At 44.7% G+C, this 27836-nt stretch overlaps 2 protein-coding genes across 4 annotated transcripts; one reads left to right on the top strand and one right to left on the bottom strand.

The window, feature by feature from the left end:
* The first annotated feature begins 198 nt into the window (after positions 1–198).
* Positions 199–13365, top strand: inavaa (innate immunity activator a). Its single transcript, XM_046366199.1, has 10 exons — positions 199–353; positions 6607–6700; positions 7364–7497; positions 7713–7835; positions 8472–8712; positions 8971–9024; positions 9128–9431; positions 10679–10840; positions 11168–11924; positions 12053–13365. Exons 2-10 carry the CDS (start codon positions 6646–6648, stop codon positions 12146–12148), a joined length of 1926 nt encoding a protein of 641 aa, XP_046222155.1. The 5' UTR covers positions 199–353; positions 6607–6645; the 3' UTR covers positions 12149–13365.
* si:ch211-163l21.11 (inositol 1,4,5-triphosphate receptor associated 1) lies at positions 11735–27614 on the bottom strand. Of its 3 annotated transcripts, none has more exons than XM_046366200.1 (14): positions 27473–27614; positions 27286–27370; positions 27094–27172; positions 26719–26791; positions 26437–26464; positions 26032–26172; positions 25544–25675; positions 25153–25294; positions 24878–24921; positions 24628–24687; positions 24379–24545; positions 23447–23593; positions 16537–16659; positions 11735–13810 (listed from the first exon to the last, which is right to left on the bottom strand). In XM_046366200.1, the coding sequence occupies exons 2-14, from the start codon at positions 27313–27315 to the stop codon at positions 13666–13668; spliced, it is 1311 nt and encodes a 436-aa protein (XP_046222156.1). In that variant the 5' UTR covers positions 27316–27370; positions 27473–27614; the 3' UTR covers positions 11735–13665. The 3 variants fall into 3 exon arrangements, with proteins under 3 accessions (XP_046222156.1, XP_046222157.1, XP_046222158.1); XM_046366201.1 differs by having other exon boundaries at positions 16537–16635; XM_046366202.1 differs by having other exon boundaries at positions 16537–16629.
* Between the last annotated feature and the right edge of the window lie 222 nt (positions 27615–27836).

Raw genomic sequence — 27836 nt, 5'->3', positions numbered from 1 at the left:
AAAATGCTCTCGATTGAAAATGTTCCTTGTAGATCGGGGGTTATTAACCAACATAAAGTTACATTTCTTTAATTTTTTTTAATCGTTAAGAAACGATACCACGTAAAATAAGAAGTCTGTCAAATTCACAACTCACAACAGTTGATCCACGTACACCTCATTTGCATTTGGGAAACTGAACCCACAGCTGAAATGAGACAACCCTCTCTCTTTCCAGATAATGGTATGATCTGAGGACAGATGTCCCACCAGAGAACGGAACGCCGCCCCCCAATGCCCATCACACATCTGACTTGAGAAAGACTCGACATGCTGTGAAGTCCTCAGGATTGCTGGACCAACGCGTTTAGAAGGTAAAAACATTGGCATTTTATGAACGTATTGTTGTTATATGGGAAAATGAGAATACAGTTACAGGGTATTGCACTCTGGTTGAAACAATGTAGACGGGGATAAACTATGGGCCACTGATACAAAGTATAATTCGATGTTATATTGCAGCTATATGAGTTCTGTGTGACTGAGGAGGACTTTTTCAACTCTGAAAAGTGTGCTTTATTTCAGACATCAAACTTTTTTTTATTATACTTTAGATGAGTCACTCTCAGACATCCTGTTATTTTACATGGTTATTATTTGTCTGATAAACTGTGAGTCGTGACAATTGCTAAACAAATGCTAAACGTTTTACTTCCCAGAATAAAAATTGCAATAGTCCTGGAATATTACTCAGCGAGAGTGTGTCGAGTCTAAACACACTAGTCATTTCAATGACACAATAATGAGTAGATCCTGCCACATGTTGAAGGCTATTTAACACAGGAAGAGGAGACACAAGTAGCTAATGTAATGGTCTCACATAACAAGCCTTTTGTCTGAACAACAAAAAAAGTTTAATGGTGTCATTTTCATCCATTGCCACTACACAAGAATGTTGTCCATTTGAAATTGTTGACAAACAACTCCCACTGACCTGTAACACCTCAGTGTTAATTCTGCTTCAGCACTTGCAAAGTTGAATTGTTTACTTGTGACAAGCACATAGATGATTTGACAAAATGACCTGTAGGGTAAAGGAAAAGAACCAGATATACTATGAAAGGGCGAAGAAGCTTAGTCAGCCAGTCACACATCCTGTTACCATCATTGACAGGGGTTGACCACTATTAACTCGTCTTGAGGCCCGGAGAGTCAAAGAAAGCCATATGTCTTGATCTTGGAGAACAATGGAGGATCTCTACTTAGGTCTCTGTATTTATATTGTCTTTGGTCTGCAACAGAGGTGCTGTGTCTGGCTAGAATATGGCCTCCACCTCCAGGGACCAGGAAAGTATGTGTTGCTCATTACTGTAACTTTTATTATTGTCTCCATTGGAAAACTAAGCCTCTAATAATGATGACACCGTTCTGACACCTCCCGAGTGGCGCAGCGGTCTAAGGCACTGCATCTCAATGCAAGTGGCGTCACTACAGTCCCTGGTTCGGATGCAGGCTGTATCACATCCTGTCCTGATTGGGAGTCCCATAGGCCAGCGCACAATTGGCCCAGCGTCGTCCGGGTTTGGCCCGGGGTAGGCGGCCATTGTAAACAAGAATTTGTTCTTAACTATATATAGTATCGATAGGCATTGGATTGGAGTTTCATTTAGATCAATGATGATCAATAATCAGTCTGCTGATTCATTATCTCCATTCCCTCTGTATATATATACAGACAGAACAGAATGGATCTATTTTGCTGAATGGATGTTGGCTGTTGACCAGCCTCTGAAATCAGACATACTGTAAAGTCGTTTGGTTTCTTCCATAGTATCAGCATACCCTAGAGAATCTTAATTACAGGCTTCACATAGGCCTGGTTTAGTTTCAGTTGAACACACATGCGCACGTACACATACACACACATACACACACAGGCATCCCTCACTGTTTCCTAGGGTAGCTAGCCCCCGTTGGTAATTCCAGCAGCCTAGACCCGACCACAGTGGTAATGCAATGGTGGTGGTGGGCTACATTCCAGGAGAATCCCAGAGGCACGCACGCACACACACACACACACACACACACACACACACACACACACACACACACACACACACACACACACACACACACACACACACACACACACACACACACACACACACACACACACACACACACACACACACACACACACACACACACTCTTCCAGAGGCTCATGGGATTGGATGGTGGATAACAGGGAAAGTCTGGGAGACAGACAGTGAATCCTCGCCATCATCCTCTCCTCCTATAAACAAACTGTTTCCCGTTAGATGCTTCATTTTCATGGTCCAGCGAGCAGAGGGGAATGAGGATGGGTGTAACCGTAAGCTACTATCCTGAGAAACTCTCCTTAGATAGCTGTCATCGTTTGCTGTGATCATCATCACAGGACTGGTGTAATTAGCTTGTTATGACAACAGCAATGAAGTCATGTGCTATAGGGTGGAGCATAAGGTAATGGCAATACTTCTACAGGAAATGCTGAGCTAATTGGCTATTCTTGACCCAATGGAGTGATTTGTTGATTTTCAAATTCACCCCTCCTTAGTCCTCACCCTATGTTTTCAACAATCATACTTGTATACAGTATGAAGACTATGGCAATATTTAAGGTCAATATGAGGATGTCAATGCCCTGGGGAAAGGCTACCTACGTAAGAGTGATGTTAATTGACTACAGCTCAGGGTTCAGCACCATAGTTCCTTCCAAGCTCATCACTATGCGAAGGGCCCTGGGACTGGACACCTCCCTCTGCAACTGGATCCTGGACTTCCTGACAGGCCGCCCCCAGGGGGTGAGGGTAGGCAACAACGCATCCGCCACGCTGGCCCTCAACACCATGGCCCCTCAGGGGTGTGTGCTTAGTCCCCTCCTGTACTCCCTGTTTACCCACGATTGCGTGACCCGCACAATTCCCAACACAATCGTTAAGGTTGCAGACGACACGACAGCCTGATCACCAATGACGATGAAACAGCCTACAGGGACGAGGACAGAAACTTGGCGGTGTGGTGCCAGGACAATAATATCTCCCTTAACGTGAGCAAGACAAAGGAGCTGATGGTGGACTACAGGAAATGGAGGTCAGAGCATGCCACATTCACATCGACAGGGCTGTAATAGAGTGGGTCGAGAGCTTCATGTTCCTCGGTGACCACATCACTAAAGACCTATCATGGTCCAGACATGCCAACACAGTAGTGAAGGGGGCACTACAATACCTATTCCCCATCAGGAGGCTGAAAAGATTTGGCATGGGCCCTTAAATCCTCAAAACGTTATACAGCTGCACCCTCGAGAGCATATTGACTGCTCGGCATCCGACCGCAAGGCGCTACAGAGGGTAGTGCGTATGGCCCAGTACATCACTGGGGCCGAGCTCCTTGCAATCCAGCACCTCTATGCCAGGCGGTGTCATAGGAAGGCCCTAAATTGTCAAAGACCAACCACCCAAGTCATATACGGTTCTCTCTGCTACCGCAGGGCAAGTGGTACCAGAGCGCCAGGTCTGGGACCAAAAGGCTCCTGAACAGCCTCTATCCCCAAGCCATAAGACTGCTGAACAGTAAATCAAATGGCTACCCAGACTATTTACATTGACCCCTGTTTATTATCTATCCTGATTGCCACTTTTACCCCTACCTACATGTTGGGGTATTACCTTAATTACCTATACTACCTCGTGCCCCTGCACATTGACTTGGTACCGGTACTCCTTGTATATAGCCTCATTATTGTTAATTTATTGTGTTACTATTTCCTATTTTTTTATATTTAGCGCATTTTTATTAAAAACATTCTTACTTTTTAACTCTGCATTGTTGGGAAAGGGCTCTTAAGTAATTATTTTACGGGAAAGTCTACGCCTGTTGTATTCGGTGCATGTGACAAAAAAAAAAGAGTTCTGATGTTTTGCACTCTTTCCCCACCCTATGTTGTCAGTGCTCACATACAACGATTATATGGTAAATGTTGTATGTTTTGGCATAAGTTTACAACTTCTAGAAGGTCCTGAATGATGCTGTATCCCAACCCAACTCTTCCACCCACCCGCTCAGTAGATATGGGCTCTAGGTAACCACAGACATTGTGAATGTCTTAGGAGAGTTATGGGGTGTAAGTGGGCAAAATACCACATTACCCTGCCTCTGCCTGCGTCTGATTAGCCAGTTCCTGTGTTCCTGTTGCCGTCTCAGTTTTATATTATTCACGTGGCTGCGTCAGGGAGTCTAAATTCCCCTACCTCACTCCACTTCACCCACTCAGACTCAGACCTGTTCATTTCCTCTCTTTGAGAGGAGGTATTCTAGCCTGGAATCGAAAATCACATGCTCTGAATGTGCTCTGTTTCTGCTCATATCAGTTGACAGTCAAGGCTAGAGTTCCTCTTCCTTCCACTGTCTCACTGTAGGCCCCTATCTCAGCCACTGCTCTGTTCCTTTCCCCTCTCCTCCTGCTCTGTTGTCTCACCGTTGGGCCAAGCAAACCACCACTCCTCCTCGGCTGGAGCTGGATCCAGCCCATCCAGAGGTGTCAGCAGTTATTGAACCCACAGTAGATTATGCAGACTGGTGGCTGGACACACAGGGGGATGTGGAGCCTTTGTTTGCCTCTGTGTTTTCAGCCAACAGCGCTAGACTATAGCATGCTGTTCACTCATTGTGCTGCTCTGGCTTTCTCAAAGCTGCATCAGTCCACATGAGTTACTCTGCTGAATGGACAGAGGATGGGGCCGATATAGGCCTACCCAGCCAGTGGGACTCAACACCATAACATCCTGGCAAGGGGTTTCTCATGATCCCTACAGGAACAGGCCTGATACCCATCTCTAAACATCACTGCTCTAGATAGGACCAGTGGATTACTTGGACTTGGTCACACACAGCGGGTAAGTCTACCATGACCTGAATGTGAATAGAGACATGAGCGACATGAGCTCCTTCTGTCCGTTGACATACTGAAGTTGTGTTTTTAGACATAGATACAGAAGATGCATGTCAGCAGCCCCAGTAGTTGCTCGGTCTGAAGGAAGTTATTTCCTGTGTTATAAACGTCTTCTGGTGTGTCCGAAATGGTATCCTATTCCCTAGATAGTGCATGACTTTTGACCAGTTATGGTCAAAGGATGTGCACTATACAGGGAGTAGGGTGCCATCCTACACATACTTGTACTACTGACCTGTTACAAGGGATGGCAATGATATCTTATAATCTCGTTAGCTGCCATAAAGAAGTCCTTTGTGATCTGCTGCAATGTGGAGGAGAGGAAAGGTACAGCTACAACTGATGACAGACACGTGAATGAAAATAAAGTTATTCACCTAGAAACTAAATATAGATTTTTCTAGTCTTATCCTTAGTTGACTTCCTCAACTCCCCCCAACTCATGTCAGATGACATGAGAATCACGTCTGTCAATGAGTCAGCCTTCACTTACTCTCCTGCTATACAGATGTAAGATCTCCATTTGAGGCAGTTTGCTACAGCAGGAAAATAATCCTGCAGTAACTGGAAATTATGTGGATTATAATTCATGGACATTTTTTGTTAGGGCAAATCAAGTCTGACATTTTAAAGTGAAAATTACAAACTTTAGAAGCTTTTTTAAACCTTGAATAGACGACAAGTTTTCATTTCCGGATGTGCAGGAAAATGATCAGAAACAAAAGAGTGATCCAATTAAGATCCTACATCTGTAGAACCCAAACATGATTTTCAACTTGCTATTCTGCCCCCTGTGCTGGGCTTTATAAGTCACTTTTAGACTCTTGGGTTAGCTTCAAGGACGACCTACAGTATATAAAGTGGCAGATTATTGAATAGTCCATAAACATGAGTTGCACACATACACATTTTTTATGTGTTCTACAGTGTGAGAATGTGTCAGTGAAATCAGAGATGTGCCAAATCATGAATCTCCAGTGGCTTTAAGTGAGCGGTCTGATGCTACAGAGACAGGCTAAGCATTGAGACATTCTTCCACTTCAAAAGCCCCTTGAGGGTTGTTTCTCTGGACACCGATTGAATGGAGAGCTGGTGTGTGTGCGTCTGTGTGTGTAAAACTTTGGGAGGGGGAACAGGTGCAGTCCATGAGAGGGTTAATTTCCTTGCCTTGCAGCCATCTGCTTTCTTCTGGGTGCTTTTTGCGGGTCCGTTCCTTTAAACACCCTCTGACATACCTCACGGCGACACACAACACACACACACACCCTCCCGGAGAAGGGTGTTGTGCCCTGTGACCGTCGCCATGGCACCCGGTTTTGGATTAACCCCTGGACCTCTCGCACATGTGCCGAGTCAAGCATGGAGGCTGCTGCCTATTGTAATAGGAGAACAGGGGAGAAGAGGATGGAAGCAGGGAGAAGAGGGAGATGGGGGTAGCACTTAGTGGGGACTAAATCAGTGTTTAAAGAGCCATTTAGCATCAGGGGTGGAAACGGATGATTGTGCAATATTTTGTCATAGTTTTTTAGCATTTTTTCACTTTCCTGAGTGATCTAAACATTGGATCTGTTTTTTTGTGTGAATAATGATGATTTATACAATCTGATGAAACTATTTAACTATTTTCCAACAGGTGTTGTTTTAACACTGTAAAGAAGACCTTCCAACAGCCATGATGGATAAAGAGGAGATCAGTGACACTGACAGTGGGATCATACTCAACTCTGGTAGGAGCTTAACACATCAACAATGCTGAACTTTAGGTCTAGGTGCAGATATAAACTTTATGGAAAGCACTGAACATGTTATTAATGCTGAGACCTAAATATTTAAGGTGTTTTTACAATTGTATGTGCAAATATTGAACTTTAGAGAGAAATTCAGGAGCTAGAAGTTTAGTGATAGTATAGTTTCCTAAGGACTTGAAGCGAGTCGACCATCTCTGTCGGCGCCATCTTGCATCTAGTAGGTTAGCTACAGATGTAGGATCTTAATTTGAGCCAGTTTCCTACAGCATGAAAATAATCCTGCAGCAACAGGAAATATGAATTATTATATGGATTATAATGAATTAACCATTTTTGAAGAGGTTGATACATTTTTCACAAGGTAAAATCAGTCTGAAATGTCAAAATGGAAATTACAAACTTTAGAAGCCTTTTTTAACCTCAAATAGCCTATAAATTGTACATTTCCTAAATTGCATAAAAATTATCCTGCAACAAAGTGATCAAATTAATATCCTACATCTGTAGAAAAAAACATATAATTCATAATGATCGTTCATTTCGTGATATAAGCTCCAAATGTGGCACCATGTTATGCCTATAATGGGGGCCTGTGCTCTGGTTTAAACGCTCCATTAACATCATCTCATATGTGTGATGCAGGTCCCGACAGCCCCACGTCGCCGGTCAAGGACTTGACCACTCACACCCGGGCCATGAGGCTGAAGCATCAGGTTCTGGAGGAGAAACTTGAACTGTGTCTACTGGAAATCAAGAAACTCTGCATCAGAGAGGCTGTGAGTAGTCACACTGGAATTAGGGATCTAGTCAACACAGAGTCTTACCCATTAGAACAAAAGGACATCCTCAGAGTTTGAGGTGATATTTGGGAACGTGATCATGAGAACGTGATTCCAAATCACCTCTTCTACATTTAGAGTTGATGGTTGAGATATAATAAGTGTGTGTTTACAAACAAATCGACTTGATTTGGGATTTGCTTTATTTACAGGAGCTGACAGGAAAACTGCCGCCAGACTACCCTTTACTGCCTGATGAAAAGCCCCCTCGCGTTCGCAGGAGAATAGGAGCGTCCTTCAAACTGGACGACAGACTCATACACCAGGATGGAGAGGTACAGTATAGGCTACTCGGTTTGGTTTCTTTTGAAATGCAGCCAGGTGTAGCAACATCTCTCAATGTCTTGCAAGTTTCAGTACGAAGTTCATGTATTGCAGTTTCCACAAAGTTTTTTGTAAAAATGTTAAATAATTGTTCTTCCTGCGCCTCCCGAGTGGCGCAGCCGTCTAAGGCACTGCATCGCAGTGCTAGAGGCGCCACTACAGACCCGGGTTTGATCCCAGGCTGTGTCACAACCGACCGTGATCGGGAGTCCCATAGGGCGGCGCACAATTGACCCAGCGTCGTCTGTGTTAGTAGAGGGTTTGGCCAGGGGGGCTTTACTTGACTCATCGCGCTCTAGCGACCCTTGTGGTGGGCCTCGGTCGTCTGCAGGGTGACCTCTTTCGGTCGTCAGTTGAACGGTGTTTCCTCTGACACATTGGTGCGGCTGGCTTCCGGGTTAAGCGCGCAGGTGTTAAGAAATGCGGTTTGGCTGGTCTGAGTACGCATGACTCGACCTTTGCCTCCCGAGACCATTGGGGAGTTGTAACGAGGAGACAAGATCGAAATTGGGGAGATAAAGGGGATTTTTTTTTATCCTGTTATTTGGGTTCTTGACCTTGATTGAAGATAAAAACCCTCTCCCCAGGATTCAGAACTCCACGCCCTAGAAGCTGACCTGGCCTTGCAGCTCCAGATCGTTGAGGCAGCTCGTAGACTCTCAGTGGAGGATCACCTGTCTAAACCACAGAAGAAGAGCAGGCTGCAGCAGTACAAGAGGGAGGAGAAGAAAGTCAAGGATCTACAGGAAGCTGTGTTTCAGCACAGGATCAGGAAGGAGTGCTCCTCTCCACCAACTAACAAGAAGAATAACTCAGCCAAACACAGAGGTGAGTGCTGTGCATTTGCTACTTCTGCCCCCATCTGGACACATTGGGCTCTGCAATCTGCAGGCAGGTTAGGTGCCTTTCTCACTCAGTCCGATGGAGGTTGGATGGATGGATTCTCTTTTTTTAATACACAATTGTTTTGTTATTGAATCACATAAGCAGTACATTTCATAAGAATTACGCTACAATGTTGATAATTTGCCCAACCCCTTCCCCCAATTGAATAAAGTCTTGAATAAATCCTCTTTCTGTCGCCAGATCTGTGCATTTCTGATGACAGCTCCCTGTCTGATGCAGTGGCCTTGGACGATGGTGAGTTATCAACTAACACGGTAGAAATGCCAATACAATTCAACACCTCCAAAGTGTCATCATGTCTGACTCTTACTATTATGTCTCCTCTGTCTATCCATAGACGTCGACTCTGGCCCTCTCTCTCCCTCAGCGTCTGTAGACCCACTCCTGCAATCCTCTGTGGGCTCCCTGTCCCTCCAGTCCTCCTCCTCCCAGGGCAGTCTCCAACACTCCTCTGGCCAGAGCCTCGTCTCCAGCTGCAGTGTGGAGCAGACCCAGACCCAGAGCTTCAGTATGGGCTCCAACTGCAGTGTGGAGTACCCTGAACGCTCCCCCATCCAGAACTCCCCCTGGAGAGAGTCTAGCCTGGACCAGCCCTACCTAAGACTCAACAAACCCCTTTCTGCCTGCAGCAGCAGGTCCAGGTAAGAGTCCACGTCCTTTTTGGATTGAAACCCTGTGGACTAATAATCCAGCTAGCACAGTGGATCTGGGCCGATTCCGGCTGAGAGTCAGACTCGGCCGACGTCAAGTGGCCCAAGTTTGGGCCGCCTTCGGCAGCATGCCGGGATTGAGCTCGGGCCGATTCCTGTGTGAGTTATCATCTGGCCCAAATGTATTACTTGGGGCTCGGGCCGATTGGGGCTACTTTCTGGCAGATGATTACACGAGCTGCTTTATATAATTAACACTTCATTATTTATTTTTCCATGTTTTCTCATTGTTTCTGTGATCAAAAAATAAAATTAACATTTAAATTACATTTTTTAAGAGTCCTATTTAAGTGGTATTTTAGTATTTTGATACTTTGTGCAAGGCGATTGATAAGCATGAAAAACTGGATGGGGCCTCGCGAGTGGCGCAGACGTCTTAAGACGCTGCATCACAGTGCAAACTGCGTTGCTACAGATGCTGGTTCGATACCCACACTGGCCGCGACCAGGAGACCCATGAGGCGACGTACAATTGGCCCAGGGTTGTCCAGGTTAGGGGAGGGTTTGACCGGCCTGGATGTCCTTGTCCCATCGCGCTGTAGCATCTCCTGTGGCGGGCCAGGCACATGCACGCTGACACGGTCAACAGGTGTTATGGTGTTTCCTCTGACACGTTGGTGTGGCTGGCTTCCAGCTTAAGCATGCATTGTGTCAAGAAGCAGTGCAGCTTGGTAGTTGCAGTGAAGGGACAAGACAGTTGTAAACAACAAATGTGTGGATGGGTAAAATTTGTATGTATAAAATGTATAATAGTCATATGACTAAAGTGGGACATTTTGTATACATTAATTTAAATTAGCATCAGGCCGCTCCTGGGAGGATTCTGGTAAGATGCCGGCAAAGTCGGATGAATTCCGGTAGACAGAAACGGCCCGATATACTTGTGCAAATTCTGTAAAGTCATTCATTTTGATTCTGGACCGAGTTCAACACCTGATTCCGGGCAGATTCAATCAGTTCCGACCCCCCGGAACTAGGACGCTTCTGGGCTGATTCCTCATTGCTAGCTGAGAAAGGTGGAGCAGCTGACTGTGCAGGCCCTTACTTCACTACTAAAATATTTATTCTGCTCAGAACCCCATAAAAAGTGATTTGCTTTTGACTACATATACTTTTGAACTAGCAGTTGTTATACTCCTGCCCTGCCCCCATCTCTATCTCCTTCTTTCTCGGAGCAGCAGTCCGGTAGGGACCCCAGTGTTTCCTGCAGACAGTAGAGTCCTGCCCTCCCACTTCCCCTCCATTAAGAACCTGGCTCTGAGACATGGACAAACCCACTCCTCCAGCGCCCCCTCTACTCCAGAGCTGAACGTACGCAGACAGTACTCACAGTCCTTCAGGTAAACAACCAATGCTTCAGGACGTCAACACCATAACGCAGAATGTCATCACCAGCACACACAACGTCAACACCATAACACCGAATGTCAAAACCAATAGCAACATGACTGTGTTGATTAGCTTTATTGTGTCTTCTTATGTGTCTGTTGTTGTGGACTTTGGTTGTAGATTTGTCATAAGTAACATCAATTATATTCATAAAATACATTGACTAATACATGTAATAATGAAGTTGCTGTATTAATGCATGTTATAGGGAGAGAGACATCCAAAATTGCATCACAGTAGTTAACTTTTTTCTCCCCTGTCTATTTTCCTCTTCTCAGACTTCCCAAAAGTAAGCCCGCTCATGACCTGAGTGAAGGACGTGGGTGTGCCAGGTTGCCACGCAGCCGGCCGGAGTTCCTGGTTCGGTCTCCACAGTACTCTCCCCAGCTCTTGTACCAGTCCAGCTCTGAGGACAGCAGCTCTGAACACTCTGTCCCCTCCTACACCAGCTCCCCCAGCCGAGACAATCACATAGACAGGGAGGGCCCCACACCCACCGAGATCCCCAAGCTCTGCCCTCCTCCCTACGGCTTCCACTACGGAGCTAAAAGTCCCACCAGCCCTGTGTTCAATGGCTGCAACAGCCCCAGATTTTACAAGAACAACAACCAGCACCAGTCCTCTCCCAGTTTGAGAAGGAGATTGGCGGAGGAAAGCCACTGTTCCCCTCTTTCCCCGCAGGACCTGGACAGTCCCCTGGGGAGGGATCTCTACCTTTCCCCCTCCAAGGCCCCCCAGCCCCAGCACAGGCACTGGCAGCAGGAGAGACAGGGCCCCCCACCGTTATCCCCCAGGAGAGTTCTGAAACTCCCACTCCCCTACACCCACCTCGTACGTACCCCATCACTGAGGGAGTACCCCAAACACCTCGCCCGGGTGCAGCCCAGGGAGATGGTGTCAGAGGAGCTCAAATCCTGGCACCAGCGGAACCAGTTCCAAAATCAGCTCCAGAAGTCCCGCCCGGGTTCCCTGGAGCGGCAGGGGTCATTCAGAGTAAAGAGCCCCACGTCCCCTCACCTCCCGCCCTACATGCAGGTGACAATGCCCTCTAACACCCACCAGCATAACACACATTGATCTTAGCATAACTAGCATCCCCCATTTATATATTAACACATATAGATATGGAACTAAAGGAACGTGAATGTGTTGTTGTGTTTCAGGGTCCCCACCAAAAGGTGATCCTCCAGAGGGCTGCAGATGGAACTCCAGTGCAGTGGTTTGTCGAAGAGGACTCAGAGATCGTTAGCCAGGTGTAACCACAGCCATATATACTGCATATGGTGCATAATTATATGTGTATATCTATACAGTATATGTCTCTGGCTGTAACCAGGGGGAGTCGCCCTACTGCAGTATGCTATGCTACACACGAGGAGCGAAGGACCCTATAAACTATTGAGTATGTCTGTATTTATTGAATCAATGGACTCTGTGAGATTATACTGTATGTCCCTGATGAGGGACAACTGTCCTTGACAAAATGCAGAAGACGACCTTGGCTCCATGGATAGTTGGGTACCATAATAAGCACCTAGCTCTACCACTTGTGACGTATGTATTTTATTTAATCTTTATGTAAAGAAAGTTTGTCATTTCTATGTAAGGAGCTTTGCCAGTTTATTTATTTTATTTTGAAAAGAAAGTTGATATTGTGAGTCAATTTGATTATTTTCTACAGGTTAAATATGCTAAGTTTTTGTAACAAGTTTCATACATTTTTAACTGGCTATAACATTTCAAGATTACTGCTTACTGTAGACTCTCTTTGTGTGTGGTACACATATTTGCACAACAAGGTTCACCTAGGTTCCAAATTAAATTACGGCCTTCCTAATATAATCATTTATTTCTTAAATAAAATGTCTAGACTGTTTTCTTTCTCTATCTTTCTCTAACTGCCAAATCAGTTCTGTTATACTCACAGACATTATTTTAACAGTTTTAGAAACTTTAGAGTGTTTTGTATCCAATACTATCATGCATATCCGAGCTTCTGGGCCTGAGTAACAGGCAAGTTTTCCTCAAGCAGTATAGGCACAATATACAGGTAACTTCCCAAAATAAAGGAAACACCAACATAGTGTCTTAATAGGATGTTGGGCCACCACGAGCCGCTAGAACAGCTTCAATGCGTCTTGGCATAGATTTTTTGGGTGCAGTTTCCTGTAACTCTCACTAGAATTTTATTACATAATTTTTCATATTATTTTTGAAAATAGTGTTAGAAAATGCTAGAAAGTTGCTGTTTCTCCTTAAGCTGTAGTACACTAACAATAACACAAAATAAGCTGAATGTTAACCTGTTAAACTATTCATTTATATTAATCTAAGAGGCCTTTGTTTCTAAGTGGTTGGTTTGAAGCATGATTGTGTTGATGTTTTCACTGCATTGCGGTTTTGTTGTGGTACTAACCAGTTGATTATATCAGTTTTGATATTGTTTGTATATTTATAATAAAAAGGCTTTATATTACTGATTCTCAAAGTGCAATTTCTTTTTAGAGATTCATTTGGAGAGGCATTTGTTTCTAGTCAATATAAAATATAACAATATCATTAACATATTTTAAAACTCACCATGTGAAAGTTTGCACACAAAAAAGACAACACAGTGACATTGTCATACTTAAATGGATTAATCACAGAATTGAGACGTGATTCTTTCAGGAATGTTTACTGGGTGAAGCTGTTCAATGACCAATCAAGCCAGGTCAGAACCAGGAAGTGCTTTGTCTGTCTCCTTCAGGAAGTGTTTGTGTTAAATCTCATCAGCTCACAGCAGACGTTCAGGACCGAGCCAGAAAAGGATGATCAGTAGTATCACACAGCAGAGCACTACCAGATACACACTGAGGACAACCCAGCGGCAGTGCCACATCCAGGGGGCCAGTGGGCGCCCTCTGCACATAGGGCCACACCTAAAAAGAGAAGCTGGGTGTCACTGTCATGGCAATAAGGTATGGAAGAATAAATGTTGAATTGCAATATACATCCATAGTAGTGACATCAGAGAAAGTCAAAGTATAGCCCCCCCACACATTGACTTACAATGCTACTTAATATAATGTTTACATACCCTACATTACTCATCTCATATATATGTACATACTGTACTCTATCATCTACTGCATCTTTATGTAATACATGTATCACTAGCCACTTTAAACTATGCCACTTTGTTTACATACCCTATATTACTCATCTCATATCTACTCAGCAAATTGGATGCTAAAGCACCTTATACCACCTACCACTGCGACCTGTATGCTCTAGTCGGCTGGCCCTCATTATATATTCGTCGCCAGACCCACTGGCTCCAGGTCATCTACAAGTCCATGCTAGGTAAAGCTCCGGCTTATCACAGTTCACTGGTCACGATGGCAACACCCACCCGTAGCACGCGCTCCAGCAGGTGTATCTCACTGATCATCCCTAAAGCCAACACCTCATTTGGCCGCCTTTCGTTCCAGTTCTCTGCTGCCTGTGACTGGAACGAATTGCAAAAATCGCTGAAGTTGGAGACTTTTATCTCCCTCACCTACTTCAAACATCTGCTATCTGAGCAGCTAACCGATCGCTGCAGCTGTACACAGTCTATCGGTAAATAGCCCACCCAATTTTACCTACCTCATTCCCATACTGTTTATATTTATTTACTTTTCTGCTCTTTTGCACACTAATATCTCTACCTGTACATGACCATCTGATAATTTATCACTCCAGTGTTAATCTGCAAAATTGTAATTATTCACCTACCTCCTCATGCCTTTTGCACACAGACTCTTTTTTTCTACTGTGTTATTGACTTGTTAATTGTTTACTCCATGTGTAACTCTGTGTTGTCTGTTCACACTGCTATGCTTTATCTTGGCCAGGTCGCAGTTGCAAATTAGAACTTTAAAAAATATATATTTTTGAATTTGACCCCTTTTTCTCCCCAATTTCGTGGTATTCAATTGTTGTAGTAGCTACTATCTTGTCTCATCGCTACAACTCCCGTACGGGCTCAGGAGAGACGAAGGTTGAAAGTCATGCGTCCTCCGATACACAACCCAACCAGCCGTACTGCTTCTTAACACAGCGAGCATCCAACCCGGAAGCCAGCCGCACCAATGTGTCGGAGGGTACACCGTGCACCTGGCAACCTTGGTTAGTGCGCACTGCGCCCGGCCTGCCACAGGAGTCGCTGGTGCGCGATGAGACAAGGACATCCCAGCCCTCCCTAACCCGGACGACGCTAGGCCAATTGTGCGTCGCCCCACGGACCTCCCGGTCGTGGCCGGTTACGACAGAGCCAGGGCAAATGAGAACTTGTTCTCAGCTAGCCTACCTGGTTAAATAAAGGTGAAATAAATAAATTAAAATTCAAATAAATTAAAATACTGTACTAGATTCCATCTACTGCATCTTGCCTATGCCGTTCTGTACCATCACTCATTCATATATCTTTATGTACATATTCATTATCCCTTTACACTTGTGTGTATAAGGTAGTAGTTTTGGAATTGTTAGGTTAGATTACTCGTTGGTTATTACTGCATTGTCGGAACTAGAAGCACAAGCATTTCGCTACACTCGCATTAACATCTGCTAACCATGTGTATGTGACAAATACATTTGATTTGATTTGTACCGGTACCCCCTGTATATAGCCTCGCCATTGTTATTTTACTGCTGCACTTAAATTTTTAAATAATGTTTTACTTATCTATTTTTTACTTTGTCTTAAAACTGCATTGATGGTTAATAGGGATCCCTTAACGCTCGAATCCCATTAGATTTGACAACATCCAGTGAAATTGCAGAGCACCAAATTCAAACTACAGAAATCTAAATATTTAACATTCATATAAATACAAGTGTAATACATCAAAATAAAGCTTAACTTCTTGTTAATCCAGCCACTGTGTCAGATTTCAAAAAGGCTTTACGGCGAAAGCACACCATGCGATTATCTGAGGACAGCGCCCCACATACAAAAACATGAAAACCATTTTTCAACCAGGCTAATGTGACACGAAAGTCAGAAATAGCGATATAATAAATGCCTTACCTTTGAAGATCTTCATCTTTTTGCAATCACAAATACCTCAGTGACACAATGAATGGTTGTTTTGTTTGATAAATTCCTTCTTTATATCCCAAAAATGTCAATTTATTTGGCGCGTTTGTTTCAGAGTGACACATGGAACAAATAGAGCTATTTCTTCATTTCTCAAAATAAAAACATCGAAAATTTCTAAAGACTGTTGACATCTAGTGGAAGCCATATGAACTGCAATCTGGGCCCTAATAAATCAGGTTTCCCATAGAAAAGCATTGGAAAACACAATGACCTCAACAACCTCAACAACAAAAAAGTCCTTGGATGGATTGTGCTGGGGGTTTCGCCTGCCAAATCAGTTCTGTTATACTCGCAGACATTATTTTAACAGTTTTAGACACTTTAGAGTGTTTTGTATCTAATACTATCACGCATATGCATATCCTAGCTTCTGGGCCTGAGTAACAGGCATCTGGACGTGAAAATACTGCCCCCTATCCCGAAGAAGTTTTTAAGGGCTTGTAAGTAAGTATATCACTGTAAGGTCTACACCTGTTGTATTCGGACAAATACAATTTGATTTGATTATAAGTGACTTACGTTCCGGTGATGCATTGGTCGGTGTGTGTCATTGTTTTCTCTCTGTTCCCTTTCCTCCTCTCCGTCCTCTCCAGCGCAGCCTTGCCTTTATGTCTGCACCTTATTAGAGTATCCAAAGGTGAACTTTCACAGACACACATGCCATGTTAGAAAACAACAACAAAGGCCCTTGTTTAACCAATTTCTTGTTGTGTTATTGTGCCATTGTCGTATTACTATTGTACCTCTGAACATGTGTATAACAGGGTCTAACTGTTGATGTGTTAAAATGCTGTCCCTCTCAGGGCCAGGTGTAGGCAATTGTCAATTAATGGCAGGGCTGCCATGCCCAGTTATAAAAGCTGTGCTTTACCCTTTGTTTTGAGGGATCCCTTCACGATTGTACAGGCCGGTGTGCCTTGGGAGGACAAGGACGGGGGCAGTGGCTGTGGTGTAATCTAAATTCTACTGTGACCCAAATGGTAACCGTCTATGGCAAGGTGTGCCTCTCTTCGCTGGTAGCTGTTCTCCTCCCTTGGCACGCCTTCCTCGATATTGGTTTGGTGTGTATTTATTGTGTGTTGGCCAGATGATTGGAACGTTATCGGAATATTCGGAATATCGGAATATGAGACTTCAACGTGATTATTGAATAATCAGACAATGATTGTTGCAATAACTAAACTCAGTAAAAAAGGAAACGTCCTCTCACTGTCAACTGCGTTTATTTTCAGCAAACTTAACGTGTAAATATTTGTATGAAAATAACAAGATTCAACAAATAAGACATAAACTGAACAAGTTCTACAGACATGTGACTAACCCTGGGCATCTTTCTTTTGGTGTTTTTCAGAGTCAGTAGAAAGGCCTCTTTAGTGTCCTAAGTTGTCATAACTGTGAACTTAATTGCCTACCGTCTGTAAGCTGTTAGTGTCTTAACGACCGTTCCACAGATGCATGTTCATTAATTGTTTATGGTTCATTGAATAAGCATGGAAAACAGTGTTTAAACCCTTTACAATGAAGATCTGTGAAGTTATTTGGATTTTTACGAATTATCTTTGAAAGACAGGGTCCTGGAAAAGGGACGTTTCTTGTTTTGCTGAGTTTATGATTTGTTTGTCAACAGACACTGTGCTGAGCGCTAGGCCCTGAAGATTTAGTCCAAATCTAATACCTTGATCACACTTAGTGTCATTGGGCAAAATGTGATGCAGCATCATCTGGATGTATGTGCAACAAAAGTTCAACATTCACATTCTGCTACCATTTCTGTCAAGCCGTCTATGCATACAGTTTGACTCATGAATGTACTTCTGGTGAACCAAAATGCAATGACGCTGTCGGTGTGATTGAGGCCTAAGCTTTTTACGGATCCTATTGGGAAATAAAATCTAGTTTTGCTCCACTCACTGACGCAAAGAACCAGTGTTTTATGCAACAATTTCAAAGACTTTACTGAGTTACAGTTCATATAAGTCAAAAAGTCAATCGAAATAAATTCATTAAGCCCTAATCTATGGATATCACATGACTGGGATATGCATCTGTTAGTCACAGAAACCTTTCTTTTTTTTTAAAGGTAGGGGCATGGATCGAAAAACCAGTCAGTATCTTCGACTCATCTCCTTTGCATAGAGTAGATCAGGCTGTTGATTGGGATCTGTGGAATGTTGTCCCACTCCTCTTCAACGGCTGTGCAAAGTTGCTGAATATTGGCGGCAACTGGAACAGGCTGTCGTACACATCTATCCAGAACATCCTAAACATGCTCAATTGCTGAAATGTCTGGTGAGTATGGAAGAACATGCCATGGAAGAACTGGGACATGTTCAGCTTCCAGGAATCGTGTTCAGATCCTTGCGACATGGGGCCGTGTATTTACATTTTTACATTTAAGTCATTTAGCAGACGCTCTTATCCAGAGCGACTTACAAATTGGTGCATTCACCTTATGACATCCAGTGGAACAACCACTTTACAATAGTGCATCTAAATATTTTAAGGGGGGAGGGGGTGAGAAGGATTACTTTATCCTATCCTAGGTATTCCTTAAAGAGGTGGGGTTTCAGGTGTCTCCGGAAGGTGGTGATTGACTCCGCTGTCCTGGCGTCGTGAGGGAGTTTGTTCCACCATTGGGGAGCCAGAGCAGCGAACAGTTTTGACTGAGCTGAGCGGGAACTGTACTTCCTCAGTGGTAGGGAGGCGAGCAGGCCAGAGGTGGATGAACGCAGTGCCCTTATTTGGGTGTAGGGCCTGATCAGAGCCTGGAGGTACTGAGGTGCCGTTCCCCTCACAGCTCCGTAGGCAAGCACCATGGTCTTGTAGCGGATGCGAGCTTCAACTGGAAGCCAGTGGAGAGAGCGGAGGAGCGGGGTGACGTGAGAGAACTTGGGAAGGTTGAACACTAAACGGGCTGCGGCGTTCTGGATGAGTTGTAGGGGTTTAATGGCACAGGCAGGGAGCCCAGCCAACAGCGAGTTGCAGTAATCCAGACGGGAGATGACAAGTGCCTGGATTAGGACCTGCGCCGCTTCCTGTGTGAGGCAGGGTCGTACTCTGCGGATGTTGTAGAGCATGAACCTACAGGAACGGGCCACCGCCTTGATGTTAGTTGAGAACGACAGTTTGTTGTCCAGGATCACGCCAAGGTTCTTAGCGCTCTGGGAGGAGGACACAATGGAGTTGTCAACCGTGATGGCGAGATCATGGAACGGGCAGTCCTTCCCCGGGAGGAAGAGCAGCTCCGTCTTGCCGAAGTTCAGCTTGAGGTGGTGATCCGTCATCCACACTGATATGTCTGCCAGACATGCAGAGATGCGATTCGCCACCTGGTCATCAGAAGGGGGAAAGGAGAAGATGAATTGTGTGTCGTCTGCATAGCAATGATAGGAGAGACCATGTGAGGTTATGACAGAGCCAAGTGACTTGGTGTATAGTGAGAATAGGAGAGGGCCTAGAACAGAGCCCTGGGGACACCAGTGGTGAGAGCGCGTGGTGAGGAGACAGATTCTCGCCACGCCACCTGGTAGGAGCGACCTGTCAGGTAGGACGCAATCTGGCGTGGGCCGCGCCGGAGATGCCCAACTCGGAGAGGGTGGAGAGGAGAATCTGATGGTTCACAGTATCGAAGGCAGCCGATAGGTCTAGAAGGATGAGAGCAGAGGAGAGGGAGTTAGCTTTAGCGGTGCGGAGCGCCTCCGTGATAGAGAAGAGCAGTCTCAGTTGAATGACTAGTCTTGAAACCTGACTGATTTGGATCAAGAAGGTCATTCTGAGAGAGATAGCGGGAGAGCTGACCAAGGACGGCACGTTCAAGAGTTTTGGAGAGAAAAGAAAGAAGGGATACTGGTCTGTAGTTGTTGACATCGGAGGGATCGAGTGTAGGTTTTTTCAGAAGGGGTGCAACTCTCGCTCTCTTGAAGACGGAAGGGACGTAGCCAGCGGTCAGGGATAAGTTGATGAGCGAGGTGAGGTAAGGGAGAAGGTCTCCGGAAATGGTCTGGAGAAGAGAGGAGGGGATAGGGTCGAGCGGGCAGGTTGTTGGGCGGCCGGCCGTCACAAGACGCGAGATTTCATCTGGAGAGAGAGGGGAGAAAGAGGTCAGAGCACAGGGTAGGGCAGTGTGAGCAGAACCAGCGGTGTTGTTTGACTTAGCAAACGAGGATCGGATGTCGTCGATCTTCTTTTCAAAATGGTTGACGAAGTCATCTGCAGAGAGGGAGGAGGGGGGAGGGGGAGGAGGATTCAGGAGGGAGGAGAATGTGGCAAAGAGCTTCCTAGGGTTAGAGGCAGATGCTTGGAATTTAGAGTGGTAGAAAGTGGCTTTAGCAGCAGAGACAGAGGAGGAAAATGTAGAGAGGAGGGAGTGAAAGGATGCCAGGTCCGCAGGGAGGCGAGTTTTCCTCCATTTCCGCTCGGCCTTCCGGAGCCCTGTTCTGTGAGCTCGCATTGAGTCGTCAAGCCACGGAGCGGGAGGGGAGGACCGAGCCGGCCTGGAAGATAGGGGACATAGAGAGTCAAAGGATGCAGAAAGGGAGGAGAGGAGGGTTGAGGAGGCAGAATCAGGAGATAGGTTGGAGAAGGTTTGAGCAGAGGGAAGAGATGATAGGATGGAAGAGGAGAGAGTAGCGGGGGAGAGAGAGCGAAGGTTGGGACGGCGCGATACCATCCGAGTAGGGGCAGTGTGGGAAGTGTTGGATGAGAGCGAGAGGGAAAAGGATACAAGGTAGTGGTCGGAGACTTGGAGGGGAGTTGCAATGAGGTTAGTGGAAGAACAGCATCTAGTAAAGATGAGGTCGAGCGTATTGCCTGCCTTGTGAGTAGGGGGGAAGGTGAGAGGGTGAGGTCAAAAGAGGAGAGGAGTGGAAAGAAGGAGGCAGAGAGGAATGAGTCAAAGGTAGACGTGGGGAGGTTAAAGTCGCCCAGAACTGTGAGAGGTGAGCCGTCCTCAGGAAAGGAGCTTATCAAGGCATCAAGCTCATTGATGAACTCTCCGAGGGGACCTGGAGGGCGATAAATGATAAGGATGTTAAGCTTGAAAGGGCTGGTAACTGTGACAGCATGAAATTCAAAGGAGGCGATAGACAGATGGGTAAGGGGAGAAAGAGAGAATGACCACATGGGAGAGATAAGGATCCCTATGCCACCACCCCGCTGACCAGAAGCTCTCGGGGTGTGCGAGAACACGTGGGCGGACGAAGAGAGAGCAGTAGGAGTAGCAGTGTTATCTGTGGTGATCCATGTTTCTGTCAGTGCCAAGAAGTCGAGGGACTGGAGGGAGGCATAGGCTGAGATGAACTCTGCCTTGTTGGCTGCAGATCGGCAGTTCCAGAGGCTACCGGAGACCTGGAACTCCACGTGGGTCGTGCGCGCTGGGACCACCAGATTAGGGTGGCAGCGGCCACGCGGTGTGGAGCGTTTGTATGGTCTGTGCAGAGAGGAGAGAACAGGGATAGACAGACACATAGTTGACAGGCTACAGAAGAGGCTACGCTAATGCAAGGAGATTGGAATGACAAGTGGACTACACGTCTCGAATGTTCAGAAAGTTAAGCTTACGTAGCAAGAATCTTATTGACTAAAATTATTAAAAATGATACAGTACTGCTGAAGTAGGCTAGCTGGCAGTGGCTGCGTTGTTGACTTTGTAGGCTAGCTGACAGTGGCTGCGTTGTTGACACTACACTAATCAAGTCGTTCCGTTGAGTGTAGTAGTTTCTACAGTGCTGCTATTCGGGGCTAGCTGGCTAGCTAGCACTGTTGATTACGTTATGTTGCGTTAAAAGAACGACAATAGCTGGCTAGCTAACCTAGAAAATCGCTCTAGACTACACAATTATCTTTGATACACAGACGGCTATGTAGCTAGCTATGTAGCTAGCTACGATCAAACAAATCAAACCGTTGTGCTGTAATGAAATGAAATGAAAAATGTGATACTACCTGTGGAGCGAAGCGGAATGCGACCGGGTTGTTGAGTGCGGAAGTTCTATTCAGTAGACGTTGGCTAGCTGTTGGCTAGCTAGCAGTGTCTCCTACGTTAAGGACGACAAATAGCTGGCTAGCTAACCTCGGTAAATTAAGATAATCACTCTAAGACTACACGCTCTAAACTACACAATTATCTTGGATACGAAGACAGCAAAGACAACTATGTAGCTAGCTAACACTACACTAATCAAGTCGTTCAGTTGAGTGTAATAGTTTCTACAGTGCTGCTATTCGGTAGACGGTGGACGTTTGCTAGCTGGCTAGCTGCTGGGCAGATAGCAGTGTAGACTACGTTAGGACGACGAAATACAAGTTGCAATAGAAGTGCTGACTGTTTCACTTTGTTGTCCTCTTTCTTTTCCTTTTTCTTCTGTCCTTCTTTTGTCCTTATTTTGTCTTCCTTTCTTCTGTTAACTAGATATTTTTTGTTGTTATTCTTTGTAAGCTAGCTAGCTTCTTCCAGGAGAGTCCCTAGCAACTGCTTAGCAACAAGTAAACAATTCTGCTAGCAATTCACCTAGCTAAGATAACTGTACAATTTTATGAAAAAAATAGTTAATTTTTCAAAAGCCTGTCTTGTTTAGTTTGTTCCTTGTTTTGTCTTCTATTGAGTCTTGCAGTTTTCTCTTGATTTTTTCGATGTACTTCACTCTAAAAAAACATTTAAATCTCAATAAATACAGGAGCTCATTTTTCAGCAGCTGCTCAATTTAGAACTCCGGAATTTTATCATGCTGAAACATAAGGTGATGGTGGCAGATGAATGGCATGGCAATGGGCCACAGGATCTCATTACTGTATCTCTGTTCATTCAAATGGCCATCGTGTTTGTTGTCCGTAGTTTATGCCTGCCCATACCATAGCCCCACTGCCACCATGGGGCACTCTGTTCACAAGGTAGATATCAGCAAACTGATCGTCCACACGGCGCCATACACGTGGTCTTAGGTTGTGAGGCCAGTTGGACGTACTGCCAAATTCTCCAAAATGATGTTGGAGGTGGCTTAAGGTAGAGAAATTAACATTCAATTCACTAGCAACGGCTCTGATGGACATTCCTGCAGTCAGCATGCCAGTTGCACGCTCCCTCAAAACGTGTGTATTGTGTTGTGTGACAAAACTGCACATTCGAGAGTCGCCTTTGTTTAATGATCATGCTGTTTAATCATATAAAGCTTCTTGATATGCCACATCTGTCAGGTGTATGGATTATCTTGGCAAAGAAGAAACGCTCACTAACAGGGATGTAAACCAATTTGGGCACAACAATTGTGCGTATGGAACATTTCTGGGATCTTTTAACATGGGTCCAATACTTTACATGTTGCGTTTGTATTTTTGTTCAGTATAATTTAGTCCTGAGGACTTCCCCTTGCATATAAATAAGGTGTCGTATTGGCTACAGGAAATGTTATTTATGTGTAAATCTATACTGTACCTCGTGTTTTTCTTGGTGTCCACTTCGTTTGGCTTGTGTGTGAGAGTGGGACAGGGTGCTGTATAGACTGGAGTGGGGTCTGGTTCAGGAGGTGACTGGACATCAGCAGCGACTGCTTGTTTGTTATCATCAGGGGCTTCATGTGGTCTTGAATCAGCAAAAAGGTTTTGGTTGGTGGCAGGGTTAGGGTCAATTCCAATTTAATTTGACATTTCAATTCAATTCTTGAATTCACTCATGAAGTGGAGAATTTGTTCAATTCAATTTGAAATTCAACAATCTTCATGTCATGGAATTAGAATTGTAAAACATTTCATCTTTGGAATTGAATTGGAATTGAGTATTTCTACATATCCCAGGTAATGGAATTAATGCATCAAACATTGACAGTAGTATTTGTTTTAAATCATTTCAACTTGTATTTCTATATTTCATTTCCGGTATAGCTAGGCTGTCTGAACAGTGACTTGATCAGCCTGAAAGCCTGACGGAATTACATTTGAATTTGTGGAATTGTTGGGGATAATATTGAATTGGGAATTGTATTCTTGGATTTGACCTAACATTGGATTTGAATGGAATTGAATTCTCTGAATTCAAAGACTGACTTGGAATTTTAATGAAATGAAATGAAAATTACAGCGAGAAAATTGAAGTAAATTCTAATTTCCTTTAACCCTTGCATGTAGATACTGTATATTCCTATGTAGCACACGGGGATGTGTGAAATGTACTCCTCAACCTGAAGTGTCCCGCTTGGGTCACCTCATTACTAGCTTTTGAGGTGGCTCGATCAGACTAATATGCTTGAGGGAGGACGTTCATGTGTGTTTGTGAGGCAGAGGTCCCGAGTTTGCGCCAGGTATGGGCCAAATCGGGAGGAAGTGGTACTCGCTAAGCAAGCAGCGTGAAGTCCTTTACACCTACATTACCTGCCATCCAGTAAGGGAACATCCATCTCTTCTGTGTTGACCATGACTAAAGGGTTGGACTCTGTGATGAAGTCCATTGATGGAGATGGGGTTGAGAGTGACTTCTTGCCTATCCCATGATCTAATGAGAATGACTTCTGCAGCCCTCTTTCCAATTTTCTCTTTTCCTGGGGCAAAAGAATAGGTAGATAGTTGGTGTGCGTGGGTGCGTGCATGTCTTTGGAGAGGAAGGACTTGAACTGCGCAGACCTGGGCTTGTTTGTTGATCACTGCTATGCTGACCCTTCGACGACTTGCACCAATGTGCAACTAGAAGAACGAGAGGAAGGAAGAGAGACAGGAAAGGGATTGGAGGTTAAAACAAGATAAAAACAATTATGACACAATGTTATACATAGTGAATCTATTTTTATTTGATTTTTACCTTTATTTAACTAGGCAAGTGAGTTAAGAACAAATTCTTAATATCCTCTGAATGAAGTCAGGGAAGTGCTCCTACCTGCTGAGAGGTTTTATTGTCCTTCTGCCTGAACTCTCCTTCATCTGCAGCGAGAGATACACCAGTCAGATAACAGCATCTGTGCCTATCACATACCAAGCCATATTCAGGTAGACCGTTGATGGTTCAGTGAACCATGCTTACGTGATAAGTAACCTCATCGACAACCTCGACCTGAAATGTAAGTCTAGGCTTTAGCACAGCGGGCTAACACAGTCTTGTGGCGTGCGAGACATCAGAGTTTGAACCCAGACAGTTACACTGGTGGTACTTACCTCTAGGATCGCTGTAGTTCCTACAGAGGATTTTCCTGTTGAGTTTCTTGGTCTCGTCCAGCTCTGTGTCTCTCTCATTACGCCTCTTCAGGTTGTCAACGTGGCTCACCATCAGCTCCACCGCTCGACTCACACGAGCCTCCTACCATACAGAGTACAGCTACATTGAGTATGTATACGGCATGTGTAGGCAGAGTATATAAACATGTACTGAACCACAAAGAATAGCAGCTTCATTCTACTCAAGTCTCAAAGTATCAGTGACGAGTGTGATGATTGTGTCCTTCCCCATTGATTCAGTCATTGGGGTATAATGTGTAGCTGATCCAATCGATAATCAAAGTCTTGAGCTAGATAGACTGTACAGTAATGTCTGTGTGAGAGAGACTACCTGATGTACAGCTCCCAACACCTCTGCTGTGTTGGAGATTCTCTCCACTGTTCCTCCCAGTATATCCAGACACAGCTCTAGTCTCTGGAGGATCTTACTGCGTATACTGTCCAGACACAGAGCCTTAAGAGTCTGACAACACAGTGAGACAAATCAAAATTCTGTCACAAACACCCTCATATACAATACACACATTGTATGCTGTAAGCCTTACACCCCCCCCCCCCCCCCAATTAAAAAAGTTGCTCTCAATGTCAGGGACACAGTGCTGCTGACGCTTGTCATAATATTCATTAGAAAAAATAAGATACTAACTCATAGGTACTAACTCATAGGTAGTAACTCACACTTTCACTCTGGCTCAAACATAATTTATTATGATTGGCGGTCTCAGAGATTTGTGAGTGGAACAGGCTAGAGGGGAAACATCCAATACTTCTCTTTCTTCATTGCAGTGACCCCATCCATCCACCCTCCTCCTCCAATACCTCCAGTGTCTCCCGGCCTCTCATCAGCTCCAGCTGAATGTTCTCCTCAGCCAGGTTCCTAGCATGCTCCTCTGCCTGCAGCCTCTGCTTCAGGGTGTACTGGTCACTACGAAAGGCCAGCGCAATCTGGGAGAACGCATTCTGGATAGAATAGAATGGAATAGAACGGAATAGAAGATAATATAGTAGAATACAATACAATACAGTAGAATACAAAATAATCTAATAAATTAGAATTGAATTGTATAGATCCTTAATGGGAAAACAAAGGTGTTACAGGCTTACCATACAACATCATAAGGAGGGACTGGGGTTGGGGGAATCAATACCCACACAAGGTGTATCCTTATGATTGCAATGCATCATAACATCATGTTAATGAGAACTACTGACGGATTGCCTTACCTCCACTTGTTCCTCTGACATTTTAGCACTGTGATAGAGGGAGGGAGGGACAGACAGATGAAGAGGGAGAGAGGGAGAGAGACACAGAGTAAGAAAGAGAAAGAGAGATGCCCAATGAACCAGCTCAAGACAACCAAACACATTACCAAACACGTATCTGGGACAATTGCAGGACTTGAACACTTTAACAACACGTCTGGATTAGGGATGAGACGATCTGTTCTTGATCCTTACCAATATAGTGATGGTTATCGTCAGTCACACTGATGGATAAAACCTCACCTGGTGAAGCCTACGCGATCTATAATACACAGGTCATTCCATGGCGTAACCGGCTGCTGCTCTTCAATGGACTCTATGAATGAAAGACATCAACGTGTCAAGTTATTCTTCCTACCTGGCCTCTGAATGAAAGACACCAACATGCCAAGTTATTCTCAGATCAGAGCCTTGCGCTTCACAGTGATACAACATTAGGATGGTCCCCAATAGATCTGTTGATGCTCAAACTATCGTTTATATCATGTCACTATTTTTACAAAAACACTTGTTTCCATCCTTTTTTTACGAAAAGTAATCTTTGATAATTGCACACATGATATCCGCCCAACAACAACAATGACATAATGCTAGAGAGGGCACACTAAGGTACTATACCGTCCTCACTGTCCTCGCTGTCTAGCACGATTAGCATCTTGGTCGGCTGGTCACTTTGTTTAGGTGTCCCCTCATCAGGCTGGAAGAATAGAAACCCTGACTCACTTGGACATTATGAGCCCACTGTGTTAGGTACAGTCTGAACCATTAGCAGAGGGTTTGTATAGCCAGAAGAGAGATGCTCTGACTCACCTGAGGGTGCATAGCATGGATCGGCACCATAGCAGCAGAACGATGCTACTGGAGAATGGGGACCAAAGACAACTGCTCCCTGTCCCTTGGACCAAAGCCAAAGTAAGAAAGTAGAATACATGTCAAATAATCAAGAAGGCAAGAACAAGACTGCATATCTGCATATCACTCTAGAAGAATTCCTTACCATCTGTCTTACTCCATTGATCTCTTCACTCGCTCTGTCAGTCTCAGAGGACTACACTCAGGACGTCAGTAATCCTATTATGAGATCCTCAGTCAGGGAAGTAGACCAGGATAAGTACAGTACCTATTAGGTGCTACCTAAACCAGCTCAGTGTGTGTGTGTGTGTGTGTGTGTGTGTGTGTGTGTGTGTGTGTGTGTGTGTGTGTGTGTGTGTGTGTGTGTGTGTGTGTGTGTGTGTGTGTGTGTGTGTGTGTGTGTGTGTGTGTGTGTGTGTGTGTGTGTCAGCTCACACAATCACTGCTTAGGCGTGTGTGTGTTGTTACGTAAAAACAAACAATCAGGGATGTCAGCTGGGGAGCTGCGG

Source organism: Oncorhynchus gorbuscha, linkage group LG10, assembly GCF_021184085.1.
Source record: "Oncorhynchus gorbuscha isolate QuinsamMale2020 ecotype Even-year linkage group LG10, OgorEven_v1.0, whole genome shotgun sequence".
NCBI lineage: Eukaryota > Metazoa > Chordata > Actinopteri > Salmoniformes > Salmonidae > Oncorhynchus > Oncorhynchus gorbuscha.
Note: the sequence above shows the minus strand (reverse complement) of the source record. Positions and strands in the feature narration are given on the sequence as shown.